Source organism: Platalea leucorodia (assembly GCF_965183815.1).
Source record: "Platalea leucorodia genome assembly, chromosome: W".
NCBI classification, from domain to species: Eukaryota; Metazoa; Chordata; class Aves; order Pelecaniformes; family Threskiornithidae; genus Platalea; species Platalea leucorodia.
The window spans coordinates 3,508,402-3,521,449 of NC_138859.1; the positions used below are offsets into that span (position 1 = coordinate 3,508,402).

Below are 13,048 nucleotides of genomic sequence, written 5' to 3' on the forward strand. Positions count from 1 at the left end.
CTTGGGAGGCACGCTGGGGCCGCCTGGGACGGGACCTCTGGCATGAAGCCTCCTGGCAGGTCACCGAAAGCTCCTGCTTTTAGCACTTGCGCCAGACCTGCGTTATCAATAAACCCAATTGCAGCGCGAAGGCTGGCAGGCAGCTCAAGGGTGGCTTTCTGGAGCAAGCAGAGCCCTTCTCTCACCAAGCACCGCATGGATTTGCAACGCAGCTATTGCAACACACGGAGCCCTGGCTGGGTGTAGCCAGAGCGGGGAGCGCCGCAGCCCCCCCGTCACGGGGGTCAGCAGCATCGCTTGGCCCCGGTGTCCCAGCCCCTGCACGCTCGAGGGACTGAGATTTCAGCTTCCTACTTTTGCAGGCGACTAAAGAGACGGGACTCATGGCATAGATGTAAAGGCAGAGCCCAGGTTTGCTGCTGAGGACTTTTCCTGGCAGGAGCATCACTGGTGGGGACCATTCCCAGCAGGATGCTGGTGTGGCAGAGCACTAACGCCACGGGCTGGCTCCTCAGTGCCACACAGAACAACTGCTGAGCATCTGGTCCAGCTCCTTTGGTGCTCACTGAGACCTAGAACGGACCATTGCCAGCATTACGGCAGAGGAAGGGGAAAAAAAAGAGATAAGAAACCAGGAGGATTTTTTAAAAGTTTATTCTTTCTTCACAAAGAAACATGTAAAAACTGGAAATAGCAAACTGGCTGGGCCAGAGGTCTGTATAAAAAAAAAAACACACAATCATGCATAGTAAAAAAACCACTATTTTTATATTAGCTTTTAAGTTAACATATGTACACGTTTACAATTACTAAATAAATACATAAATACAGACTTTCTGCTTGTGTTTCATAGATAGGACTTTTTTGGCGAGGAGGGGGGAGAAGGGGCAGCAGCAGTAGGGACGGGTGCTTCGCACTACAGGGCAGCCCTGGCCGCGGAGAGGGGCTGGCGATGCCCCTCGCCCTCTCCCACCGTGCTGGGGAAGGTCCCGGTGGGCTGGGCTGGACCAGGGTGGCAGCACATGTAGCCAGCTCAAGTAATGCAGTAGTTTGTCCAGCCAAGTTGTCCCTGAGCTATGTGTGAGAGCCAGAGCAAGGGGCAAAGTGTTTGAGGAGCAACCCATCCAGCTGGAAGATGGATGGCAGGTACCCAGTCATGCTTGGACCTCAGTGCCTTTACCTTTCCATGCTGGCTGGAGGCAGACAGGGACAGCAAAGCCACCCCACGGCCAAGGGAATGAGAATTAACCAACTTGGCCAAGGTCATGGAGAAGGAGGTTTCTGGCACACCGACAGTTTGCTACCCACATTCCCCATCCCGCTCCGAGGAGGAGCTCACTTGCTCCCCACACTGACCCTTTTCTCAGGCAACCCCAGTGATCAGAGAGCAAGTAGATCATTCCAACGCTCCCCTCAAAGCCCAGTTTCAAACTGATTCCTAACAGCAAGCAGAACCACTATCAGCTAAAATGCAATGCAGTCAATAGCTTTGAGAAAGTAACCCAAGAACCAGTTCGTTCGTGCCCATTGAGCATACAGTATTAAGCTTGCTGGCCAGCTTAGAGATGTTCTACAAGCAGAAGCCATTGCATAATGCCAGGAACCCCCAAAAAAAGGATTATCCAGTTAAAAACCCCAGGGATGCCTACATCCTGCAAAGGCCTTTCTCTGCACTGATCCTGAAGATGTCCATATAGTACCAGTGCTTCCAAGAGAGAGAGTCCCAGAGGGACCTTGCAATAGTTGTAGGCTCTTTGCATTGACCTAGTGAAATCAAGTTACCAGCTTGGATTTCATAAGGAAGCACCAACATTGAGCCCATAGCTTCGGCGGAGAGGGCCGCAAGGCTTGTACTTCATGAGAGGATCAACTCCTCTGAGCTCAGCTGAACTGTACAATGGCTTCAAAAGCAAAGAGCCACAGGAAAGCTATAAAAAGATAAAACTGAAGTGTCCTTGGAGGTATTTATGACTTTAGTTTTAAGTAGGGAGATGCAGGGCCTGCCTGCTCCTCAGATTAGTTCGTACTGGAAAGATCCCTGCTGGACCAGCTTGGAGGAGATGTCCTCTGCCACCCCTCCGAGATTGATCTCGTGCAGGGTCTCCAACAGCGTGTTCACAGAGGCGTTCATCCCTTCTCTGTTCTGCCACATGTTCAGCATCTGGAAGAAGGGCTCCAGCGAATACTTGTCGTTCATCTCCGCGAGGGCAATGTCGTTCTCCAGCAGATCAAGGGCTCGGCCGAATCTCTTCCAGTCCTTGGTGGGCACGTCTCGGGCAAAGATGTCAAAAGAGCGTCGCAAAACTAGAGGGGGGAAGGGAAAAAGCTCAGAGAACAGGGTAGAACACGGAGAGCTGGATCAGAAAGGATTTTGCCCAGAAAGCTCATCCCGCAGGCTCACCCCCTCCCTGCCCCCCCGCACGTCCCCTGGGCCCTAACACTTACGGCTAACAGGGTCTTTTCCTGGCACTGGAACCAGATTCCTCCTGGGTTTCACACCAGGATACGAGGTCCTCGGCCCTGTCACCTGGAAAGACAACATCCTATAGCACCCACCAAGCCCCCCGCACAAACGCTGTCCCCAAGCCCCGTTAACGGGGGACTTGGAGACTCTCTCCCTCTCTCCGGGGGCTGTTGGGGCAGGAGATCACCACCACCACCCCCGGGACACCCATCGTTTCCTAGCTTTGGGATGACAGCAGGCCACGAGCAGGGGAGAGCTGCCTCATGGGTCCTGGCCAGGGAGAGAAGAGCTGTCTGCTTGCTCAGCATCAGCATTAAATCTGCAGAGGACTCTGGTAGCAACTGCAGATTTTGCAGTCCTGAACCCAGAATGAGGACAAGAGACCCCTCGCCGTCTCTGTGTGGAAACCACGGTCCAGCCCTGGAAGCCCCCCCCAAGCTGATCAGCTTGGTGAAGGCAGAGGAAAGCACCAGACCTCGGCCGAGCACGCCAGAGCAGAGGGGCATGCTCACGTACCTGTGGTCCCGGAGCGCTGGGAGTCACCGAACCCGTCACCCTGGGGAGCAGCTGGTCCCGGGAGAACAGCTCATTGCGGATGTTGTCCTGTGTCCCCGGGCCCCCACTCTGGTACCTCGTCAGCCGCCGCACCAGGTAGTCCTGTGGCAGAAGAGAAGCAGAAACCAGTCGAGTTGGGTGTTCCCGGGAAGGCAGGGCTCACACTGGCCCTGCAGGAACGCCATCTATGGCGGCGGCATCCACCCTGCCATGGTTTCAAGGGCACGGCTCGCTTGCTCATCTTGAGCTTGCAGGGGCCCCGCTCCAGCACAGCCCTCCCTTTAACCCGGGGTCCCCACCAGGGACCCTGGATGTGCCAGCACCTCTGCCAGGGAAGTGATAACGGCACTGGAGAGGGGGCTGCAAGCGCCCCACATACACCAGGGCACTACCAGAGACCCTCCTCTGCTTGGTCCAGCTCTACCACCTCCCTGCAGGGGCGAGCCTCATCCCCCAGCTCCTTCAGCCTTCCCAGGAGCTGCAGGCAAAGTGGGGAGCAGAGGGGGGACCTCACCCCAGCCCTGCAAACAGAGCCACCACCCTCCTGCCATCCTGGCAACTCACCACCACATTGCAGGACTTTCTGCTCAGGTCTCTCCCATCTCCTGGAAGATGAAAACAGTGCTGTGTGATCCCCCTTTCCCCAGGCAGGTACCTCTTCCCACCCAGCCCATACCCATGCACAGCCCCCAGCCGGGACAAGCGCTCCGGGGGTCCCCGGCACCCGGTGCTCACCTGGAGAACGGCAGCAGCAGCGCTTCTGGAGGAAGACCACAAGCAGGATGACCGCAGCTACCACCACCACCAGGACCAGCACCGCGATGACCATAATCAAGTAGTCTAAAGTGGATAAAACAGGGCATGTGGGGAGCTGCTTCTCGTCTCCTCAGCAGCAGCTCACACCTCTGTTCCTCAGCTTGTCTCCCCTCCTCCAGCAGCCCCCCACTTACTAGAGGAGCCGGAGGTGTTGGTGGGAGGACCACACTGGCGGTCGCTGTGCGGCGTGCAGGGAGCCAGCTCCACTTCATCCTTGGCACACCTGGGAAAGGGGGAGACGGAGCAGGCTCAGCGGCTGGGGCTCCCAGCACAGATCCTGGTGGGATCTGCCACGTCACCCAACTCACCGGGGCCGGCACTTCTGGCACATCTCGCAGGGGTGGTCCGGGGAGCAGAAGGTCCCGTTCCTGCAGGCGCACTGCGTGTCGCTGATGGCTCGGCAGGGACTCAGCTCCACCTGATCTGTGGGCGAGAGGAGAGGCGGCTCTACCCCAGCCCCTCCGCACCATGCTCCTCCACCCCCTTCCTTCATTAACAAGGCTAACGACCCGAGCTGACCCACAAGCCTGGGGAAGACCGAAGTACTCTTTGCTGTGGAGTTTCAGCCTTACCCTTTCTTGCCCCAAACCTCACCATGCCCAAGAGAAAAGCAATGCTTGCATCAAAGCTTCACCAGCAGCCTACAACGCTGCCGTGAGCCCAGTCCTCCTGGTCCTGGCTGGATGGAGGTCTCGTGTCGAAGCTTTGCACAAGGGATGCTGCATTGAACGGAGACGTAGGTCTGGCACGAGCCGCTACACCAGTTCCAGACCCAGCCTGCTCCCCGCACCCTGAGCCACTCTTTGGGGACGCTGCAGGTGACCGTGCTCTTAAATAGAGAGGTCTCTGGTCAGCCGAACCCAGCCCCTGCTATCAGCCAGCATCGCCCTCTCACACACCAGCTCATACCTTCCCTACACGTCCGGCAGCCAAGGCACTTGGCAAAGTCATTTGGGTATTCGATGTATTCATCTTCTTTACATGGCAAACACTTGCTGGAGCCACTTTTCTCTTTACAGTGCTCTGCAACGTAGGTGCCTGCAAGAAAGGGTGGAGGAGAAAGAAAGGGTGTATCTGTGAACATACAGCACAGGACAGAAATGTCTTTGCAGAAAGGGAGTTGATTCTGCTGTCAGTGCACTTAAGAGGCAAATTCGGAACCATTAAAAGGAAAATATTCATGTAATGATCCTTAGATCTCATGACAGCGGAGCAGGGGAGAGCCAGAGCACCCGCTGCCTCCTCGCAAGGAGCAGGGACACGCGGGTTCTGCAGGCAGCAACACGGCAAGGCTGCACGCGGTGTGACGTCTGAGACCGTCTTACCCGCCGGGCACTTCTTGCAATAGAGATCGCTGTCTTGAACTTGGTAAAACTCTTCCCCTTCCCTGCTTGTGTCCAAGGGATCCAACTTGTCCCTCCTATCCAGTGCTACTGCAGCAACTCCCATCAAAGCCTCCTGTTAAAAAAATACAAAAAAACCCTGGGTTAAAAACCACCCCAAGTCCACCAGGAAAGGGAAGAAAGAGAAGGGCAAGAGCTGGTCTGCCCAGAGCGCTCAGGCGAAGCGGGAGAGGAGAGCTGGGATGGCTCGGAGCCGCTGGACCCAGCGGCCAAACCTGCCCTTGATGCAGGCGAAGGGCACTGCCCCCGTCCCAGGGTGATTATTCCCTTGGCAAGGCACAAGGAGGAGGTTTGCAGGGGGATTCCCGTGTGCCAGGTTATCAGCGAGGCAAAGGCTCGCTAACGCTTCCTTAGGATAACATCAGGCCCCTTTCCTTCCCCAATTTCTGAGTGCGTGAGCCAACAGCACCGAAGAAAATGGAAGGGTAGGGAAGAGGAACAGGGAGGGCGTTTGTGGGGAGGAAACCGGCCCCGTGTCAAGGCTGGTATGTGGCTGCTGTGCCCACAAGAAACACCCGGGCTGCTCGGGGCTCCCAGGGGACAGCATGGCCTCCAGCATTTCCGCGTGATCCCTGTTATCTTGCTGCGGATCGGGAAGCCAACGGCCCCGTTTCCGCCAGCTCACCGTGCACCTTTCTGCTGGCTCAGCTCTTTCTGTACCCGCTGGGTCGCTCCAGCTGCGGGGGGGACGATGCTCGAGAGGAACGGCCAAGTGCCCCATCAGGGTTTGGGGGGCCTTTGGGCACTCCATGTCCCCGAGGGGGACGGTGCCCTTGGCATCTCAACCAGCACAGGGCACAGCTGCTCCGTGGATATAAATGGATCTAAACCTGCCCCTACTTCCAGCCTCTGCCCCTCTACCCTGGGTTACAGCGGGGGGTGATGCCCGGCCATGCTGTGTGCTGCACGGCACGGACAGTCTGGCAGAGGCACTTTGCCCATTCCCTCCCATACGCCTGGCATGAAACCTGCCTCTTAAAGGAAATATTTCTTCTGTGAGTCACGAGCTGCCTTGAAAGGCTGAAACAATAGAGGTGAGCTGTCCCCGGAGCCAGCCTGGCCATCTACAGCCATCCACAGAGCCGATCCCCCCCCCCTCCTCCTCCCCGGACACTTCCCGCGCTTGTACAAGGAAGGGTGTGAGCATCAAAACCGGTCGCAGCAGATCTGGTGGTCACGGGGCTGCAGAGCGGTGACGCAGAGCCAAAAACACCACTGCTGGCACCGGCCAGGCCACGGAGAGGCTGATCCCCCACCGCCACCACGGCACAGACTCCCCCCGAGCGGTCTGGGAACGCGACCATCTCCAGACCCTGACTTGGAGGAATCAAATCCACATCCCTCCAACAACTTCTAGCTCTGCGTCTCCCGCTGCTGCTTTCTCCAGCCGGGAAGGTTTGCAAGTTTATCAAGTGTTTTTCTATCCAGCTTAGGAGATAAGTCTTGCTTTTACTTTCCAGCCACAAGCAGCTCTCAGGGCTTTACCCACTGGGGTCTTGAAAGTCTTCAGGGACTGAAGAACTGTCCCACTGCCTCACTGTCCCCATGGGGGAATAAAAAAAAGGTTTTCTACCCCATTCAAGCTCTGCCAGGCCACGAAGGTGATCAGAGCAAAAACACCACGCTGTTTGGAAAGGCCCCTCAGGCACAGGATTTCATTGCTTTTCATGAAACAGCGACTCAGCGGAGCTTGCACAAGTGCACGATAAGGTTATCGGCCCACACCACCTTCCCCAGCAAGTGCAGTTCAAGTACGCCAGCCCGCAGCAGAGCCCGTGGCAGGCGAGGGCTGCCATCCCTGACTAACCCAACAGTCTTGCAAAACACGGGGAGAAACCAGGCTGGGAGCCGTGGGCGAGACGCAATGGTACTCAAGAGTAGTTTTCACCCACAGTAAACATCCCAAGAAAGCAACGTTGCCTCAAGGCAGAGGAATTACCAGGCACAGGAATCCCCAATACCCTCATCAGCTAAAACCCTCTTCCTTCTGGATGAGCAAGTCTGGGGAAAAAAAGCTCTGGGAAGCATCAAGCTTTGAACTTTCCCTTCTTCCATCCCCAATTCGGTTTTCTCCTGAAGTGATCCCGAGGAAGGAGCTGGACACTACAGCAGAAGACAGACCCTTCGCTGCGCTCCTGACCATCAAGGAGCATCCACGCAGCACGAATACGCAGCCCGTGACGGTAGCACAGGAGGATCTCGGCCAACAGAGCTAAGGACCAGCGATAAGAGAGATGCCGGGCAGACACCTGACGTGCCTCTGCTCCAAGGGTGCAGCCCTGACGAATGCGGGGTTTTCCCCCCACCCCAAGACTTTCCAGGGATGGAATTTGAGCTCCCACAAACACAGAGATCCAGTGACATTCCTCCTCGGAAACCTGTGGCCCAGGTCCAGGCATGATGCAACAAGCATTGGTGAGCAGAGGAAGGAACTGCAGCCACAATATCGTATGATTATCACGTGGGGCATCATCAGTCCTGATCGGTTCCCCCTCCCCTTTTCTTTCATTAAAAAGGAAAAAAAACCACAACATAAAAGAAAGAGCCTGTTAAGAGCATGCCCGTAGATGATGGGTTTAGTTAAGGCTTGACTTTATCAGGGAAGTCTAAACAAAGTTTAAAACAATATAGGGAAGGAACTGGATGAGAAGCTCACCCTCTTTTACAACCTGTTAACAGGCAGTGCTGATTTCAGCAACAGCAATTCCAGCTCGGGAGCAGCAGCCACAGGTCCCAGGACCGCGGCTCTGCTGGGCTCCCCGCGGCGGCAGGGATTGCAGGCCAGCCCCAGGATAAAACTCAGGGCAAGATCCCTGGGATAAAACTCAGGGCAAGATCCCACTGACTTCTGGGGAGATGAGACTTCAGGTATTTCCGAGCTCTATAGCAACGCCCAATCCATGGGGAAATATGATACGCACAGGTGAGATTTTTCTTTCCTAAAAGCCAGCGGCACTAAGGTTTGGACATCCTTTGGGCAAGCTGGAGAGGCAGCATTCCTGCACCAGGCAGCCCAGAGCTGCCCGTATCCGACCCCGATGCTTTCAAACATCCCGCGCAGTCTTGGCATTGCCACGAGAGATCCCGACACTGAATGGCAAACAAGGCTTGGAAGCGAAGGGAGTGGAAATCCCCTCCGGCACCGGCAGCGCCATAGGACAAGCCTCCAGCCTCACGGCCCTCACACCACGCACGCAGCCACCCAGCCAAGCGCTCGCCCGCCGCCCCACACCCAGGAAGGCTGAGATCACCCTTCCCATCCCACCTCCACGCTGCTGCTTCCACTCTGCCCCACAGCCTCGGCCCCACGCACCCCCCGTGCCCTGCAAACCTGCCCCGGTGAGACCCGCAGCCCCGCTCCCCTCCCACGGGCCCTGCCCAGGTGAGCCCCCCAGCCCACACCTGCCCAGGTGAGCCCCCCAGAGCCTCACCTCTCCCCATAGCCCCTGTGAGCCCCCCAGAGCCTCACCTCTCCCCATGGCCCCTGTGAGCCCCCCAGAGCCTCACCTCTCCCCATGGCCCCTGTGAGCCCCCCAGAGCCTCACCTCTCCCCATGGCCCCTGTGCCAGGTGAGCCCCCCAGAGCCTCACCTCTCCCCATGGCCCCTGTGAGCCCCCCAGAGCCTCACCTCTCCCCATCGCCCCTGTGAGCCCCCTGATAACCTCACCTCTCCCCATAGCCCCTGTGAGCCCCCCGATAACCTCAGCCCCCCCCCCCCCCCCAGTCCCTGGACCGGGTGAGGCCCCCCACAACCCCTGGGCCAGGTGAGCCCCACTATCCCCTCCCCAACCTCCGACCCATGTGAGCACCTACCCCCTGCCTCCCCCACCAATCCCTGGTAAAGAGGACCCCCCCCCCCCCAATCCCACGCTCTCCCCCAGGTAAGCCCCCAGCTCCCCCAGGGGCACCCCCCACTCACACAGACCCCCCCCCCCGCCTGGCTGAACCCGCACCCCCAGCCCAGGGCAGCCCCCCAAACACCCCTGGTGCCCCCTCCCCACCTTACCCCCCCCCCCTTTCCCAGCCCGGCGGACCGTGCCCCTCGACGGCGCGGCAAGCCCGGGCATGCCGCGGCAACACCGGGCAGCACCGACGGGGATCCCCGCACCCCCCCGGCACCCCCCCGAGCTCCCCACGACCGCAACCCGGCCCCACGCACCGTGACCACCACCAGCAGCAGCGGCGGCAACCAGCGCCGTCGGGGCGCTCCACGCAGCGTCGAGCTCATTTTGCGCGGGTGGGAGCGGAGCGCGGCGGCGGCGGCCGCGCCACCGGGCACGGCTCGGGGCTGAGCACGGCAGCGGGCAGGGCTCCGGGAGGGCCACGGCACCGGGGAGGGCTCGGTACAAGCCCCGGCACCACTCGGCTGCGACGGGACGAGCGGCTCCGGGCGCAGTGAATGGGGCAGCGGGGCGGACCGGGCTTATATAGGCGGAGGCGGAGGAGGAAGAGGAGGGCTGGTCCCGGGGAGGAGGGTGGCCCCGGGAGAGGAGAGCTGGCCCCGGGGGAGGAGAGCTGGCCCCGGGAGAGGAGAGCTGGCCCCGGGGCAGGCGTCTGGGCCAAGCCTCCTCCGGAGCCTGCCAGCACCGGGGAACCGCACCACGGTTTCAGCGTGGGGTGTGGGAGCAGCCCCCTTTGCTGGGGAAGCTGAAGTCGCCTTTCGCAGCACTTTTATTTTTTAGCGCGGCTTTTTTTTTTCCTTTCTTTTTTTTTTCTTTTTTTCTTTTTTTTTTCTTTTTTCCTTTTTTCACTTTCTTTTATTTTCCTTTTTTTCCTTTTTCCTTTTTTTCCTTTTTCCTTTTTTCCTTTTTCCTTTTTTCCTTTTTCCTTTTTTCCTTTTTCCTTTTTTTTCCTTTTTCCTTTTTTTTCCTTTTTCCTTTTTTTTCCTTTTTCCTTTTTTTCCTTTTTCCTTTTTTTTCCTTTTTCCTTTTTTTCCTTTTTCCTTTTTCCTTTTTTTCCTTTTTCCTTTTTTTTCCTTTTTCCTTTTTTTTCCTTTTTCCTTTTTTTCCTTTTTCCTTTTTTTCCTTTTTCCTTTTTTCCCTTTCTTTTATTTTCTTTTTTCCCTTTTTTCTTATTCCCTTTTTTCTTATTCCCTTTTTTCTTATTCCCTTTTTTCTTATTCCCTTTTTTCTTATTCCCTTTTTTCTTTTTTCCTTTTTCTTTTTTCCTTTTTTATTTTTTCCTTTTTTCCCCCCTTTTTTCCCCTTTTTTCTTTTTTCCTTTTTTTCCCCTCTTCTCTCTCTTTTCTCTCTCTTTTCTCTCTCTTTTCTCTCTCTTTTCTCTCTCACTTTTCTCTCTCTTTTTTTCCTCTTTTTTCTCTTTTTTTCCTCTTTTTTCTCTTTTTTTCCTCTTTTCCCCTCTCTTTTTTCCTTTTTTTTTTTTTTTTTTCCTTTTCCCCTGTGCCAAAATTGAAGCTCCCAAATCAGATAGGAGCAATCAAGAATGCTTCTCCCAGGGTGTTCTCACTTCTCTGGCTTGCATTTTTTCCCCATCACGCAGCAGCCGCATCAAGCGAGCCAAGCCACAGGTTTCTCTCAAGCGAGCAAAGCCACAGGTTTTTGTTTTCCAGGGAAAAGGGGGTTACACAAATACGGCCTGGTGAGAACTCCCGGCCGCTGCCGCGGCTCCCGGGAGGCTGCAAGGTGCAAAGGCACAGCACAGCTCTGCTGAAACGCTTGCCTGTCTTGCAAACCGTCATCTTTTCGCCTCTGAGCTGGAAAGTGGGGGAATTCCACCTCGGGTTTGGTTGGTTTTTTTTGGGGGGGGGAGGGCAGACTTGAGCTGAAAGCGAAAAAATTAAAAAAAGTTAAACCTTTGGACTTTCTGCCGTTACACAACCAGCTCTTCTGCGGTCAGGTTATCTGGATAACATGTAAGAAAAATTACTCTCACAAAACACAGTGGAGGTAGAGGCACGGGTGACTTGTTAATCTTTTCCTAGCCCTGAACTCCAGGCTAACTAATCCTGGTGTGTGTTAGTGGGATTCAACAGCCCAAGGCTTCAAGCAGCCTCCCTCCCTTCCTCAGAAATGCCGTGACTCACCGGAGGCTGCGGCTGAATAACTTGTGAGTGACTGATCCTTTTCCTAACGCTGCCCAAGGCAGAGGCAACCGCAGGTGAGAGCCTGAAAGTGGGTGGCAGGGCTCAGGTGAGAAAATCCGGGTGCGAACCAGGCTGCTGACCAGCTCGCCGGCGTCATCGTCAGCACCAGGGCTTGGAGGAAGGCAGCGAGGCTCCTCGGATCCAATGGGATCAGCAAAGCCGTAGCTAACCCACTCGAGATGCGGATATTTGGGAAGCACCTTCACTTTGGTGGCCATGCTTGTGGCAGAGCGAGCGCTCGTGCATCCCGCCGTGCTGAGCAATGGAAACCTGGTTTTCTCCTTGCAGAAGTCAGGGCCTGTCTATGCCAAAAATAATTAAGCTGAAGTGTGATTTGAAGGAGAAGAAATCCTGGTTGTCTCCTGGGTGGGTGCTTCTATTACAAGCCCCAAAAGTATGCAGGGCCTTTTGTTTAACCAAAACCATGTGTTCTCTGCTCTAGATACCACTGACTTCAGCTGAAGTCATTTGAATCCTTAGAGAAAATTAACTTTTCAGTTAAGTCAGAATAAATGCTAGTCCACAGCTTCAGTGTATTTGCATATTCAGTGGGATGGGGAAGGACCCGGGCTGCCCACTCTTCGAAAAAAAAAAACCCTGAAGCCCTTTAGGGAACTGCTGCGCATCATCTCAGACGAGAAGGGGCTGGATGTGGGGCAAGGGAGACGCAGAAATGGAGCTTCCCAGTTTGCCCCACCGTTTATACTGGGCCCTCAGATACATCTTGGCAGCGGGAGGCCAACCCTCAGCATCCAGACCCCGAGCCCTCATCCTCCTCCTGCCAAACACTTGTTACGAAGCTGCAGCGCCTTCTCCATCCATCTCAATCTCCCCGTTTATACAATCGGACCGCGTTGTCTGTGCTGACAAACCACAGAGATAATGTTTTTGCACAACTCCAAACAAAGACAGCTTTGTGTCCGGCCTGTGGGTATTTAAGCTACCGAGGGAGGTTGGTGATCTTTGCCCTCTCCCACTCCCCGGCCGTCCCGAGGGGTGGGACGCGCCGGCAGATACGTCATTCACCCACCAAGCAAGAATTTCCACCCCGGCTGTGCCGGCACGCCGACTGTTTCCATTTAAGGCTGATTTGCGGGGCAGGCTCTGGTCACGGGCGAGAGAGGGTTGTGTGTTTATCACCCAGGGACAGGCCTGCTGGCAGGGACCCCCTCCTTATCGCCGGCAGCCTTCTCATCCCCGCGGCTCCCTCTGAGCCAGGAGCCCCCCAAGGAGCCGGGGCAGGCTGCACCGCAACAGAAGCATCGAGGGTAAATTAAGCACAATGAGAAGAAGAGGGGACCCACCGTGGTTTTGGGATAGCAAATTGCCCCCCCTGCTTCCTCAGCTCTGTTGCAAGTGGAAAATAAAATGAGTGGAAGGGGTTGAGCAGGACCGTGGCTCGCCGCCGGGAGAAGGGAGATTTAAGCCCGAACTGCCCACAGCGGACAGCCGCAATAAACGGCCGCCTGGGGAAGCCTAGTCTTATCGGCCACGGTTAGTGGTTAACCTTGGCGAGCTGGCTGCCCCTGCGGCGCTCGACGGTTCAGACCCTTGAAATATTCGTGTCCTGTCTAATGCGGCGGCTGTTTGTTCATCATCCGTCTTTAAAAGAGATTGGGGGGGGGTGAAGGTGGCTCTAATCTCCCCTTCCAGAGCATCTTTCTTTTAACTGTGATCCCCTGCACACCCCGGGGAGGTGATGGGGTA

General features: G+C 56.1%; 1 protein-coding gene across 1 annotated transcript; it reads right to left on the reverse strand.

Moving 5' to 3' along the window:
• Positions 1 to 744: 744 nt before the first annotated feature.
• LOC309601867 (tumor necrosis factor receptor superfamily member 10A-like) lies at positions 745 to 9,657 on the reverse strand. The gene is made up of 10 exons (XM_082335084.1): positions 9,398 to 9,657; positions 5,161 to 5,293; positions 4,745 to 4,873; positions 4,144 to 4,258; positions 3,970 to 4,058; positions 3,755 to 3,859; positions 3,584 to 3,624; positions 2,981 to 3,121; positions 2,446 to 2,527; positions 745 to 2,304 (listed from the first exon to the last, which is right to left on the reverse strand). The coding sequence occupies exons 1-10, from the start codon at positions 9,464 to 9,466 to the stop codon at positions 2,012 to 2,014; spliced, it is 1,197 nt and encodes a 398-aa protein (XP_082191210.1). The 5' UTR covers positions 9,467 to 9,657; the 3' UTR covers positions 745 to 2,011.
• Between the last annotated feature and the right edge of the window lie 3,391 nt (positions 9,658 to 13,048).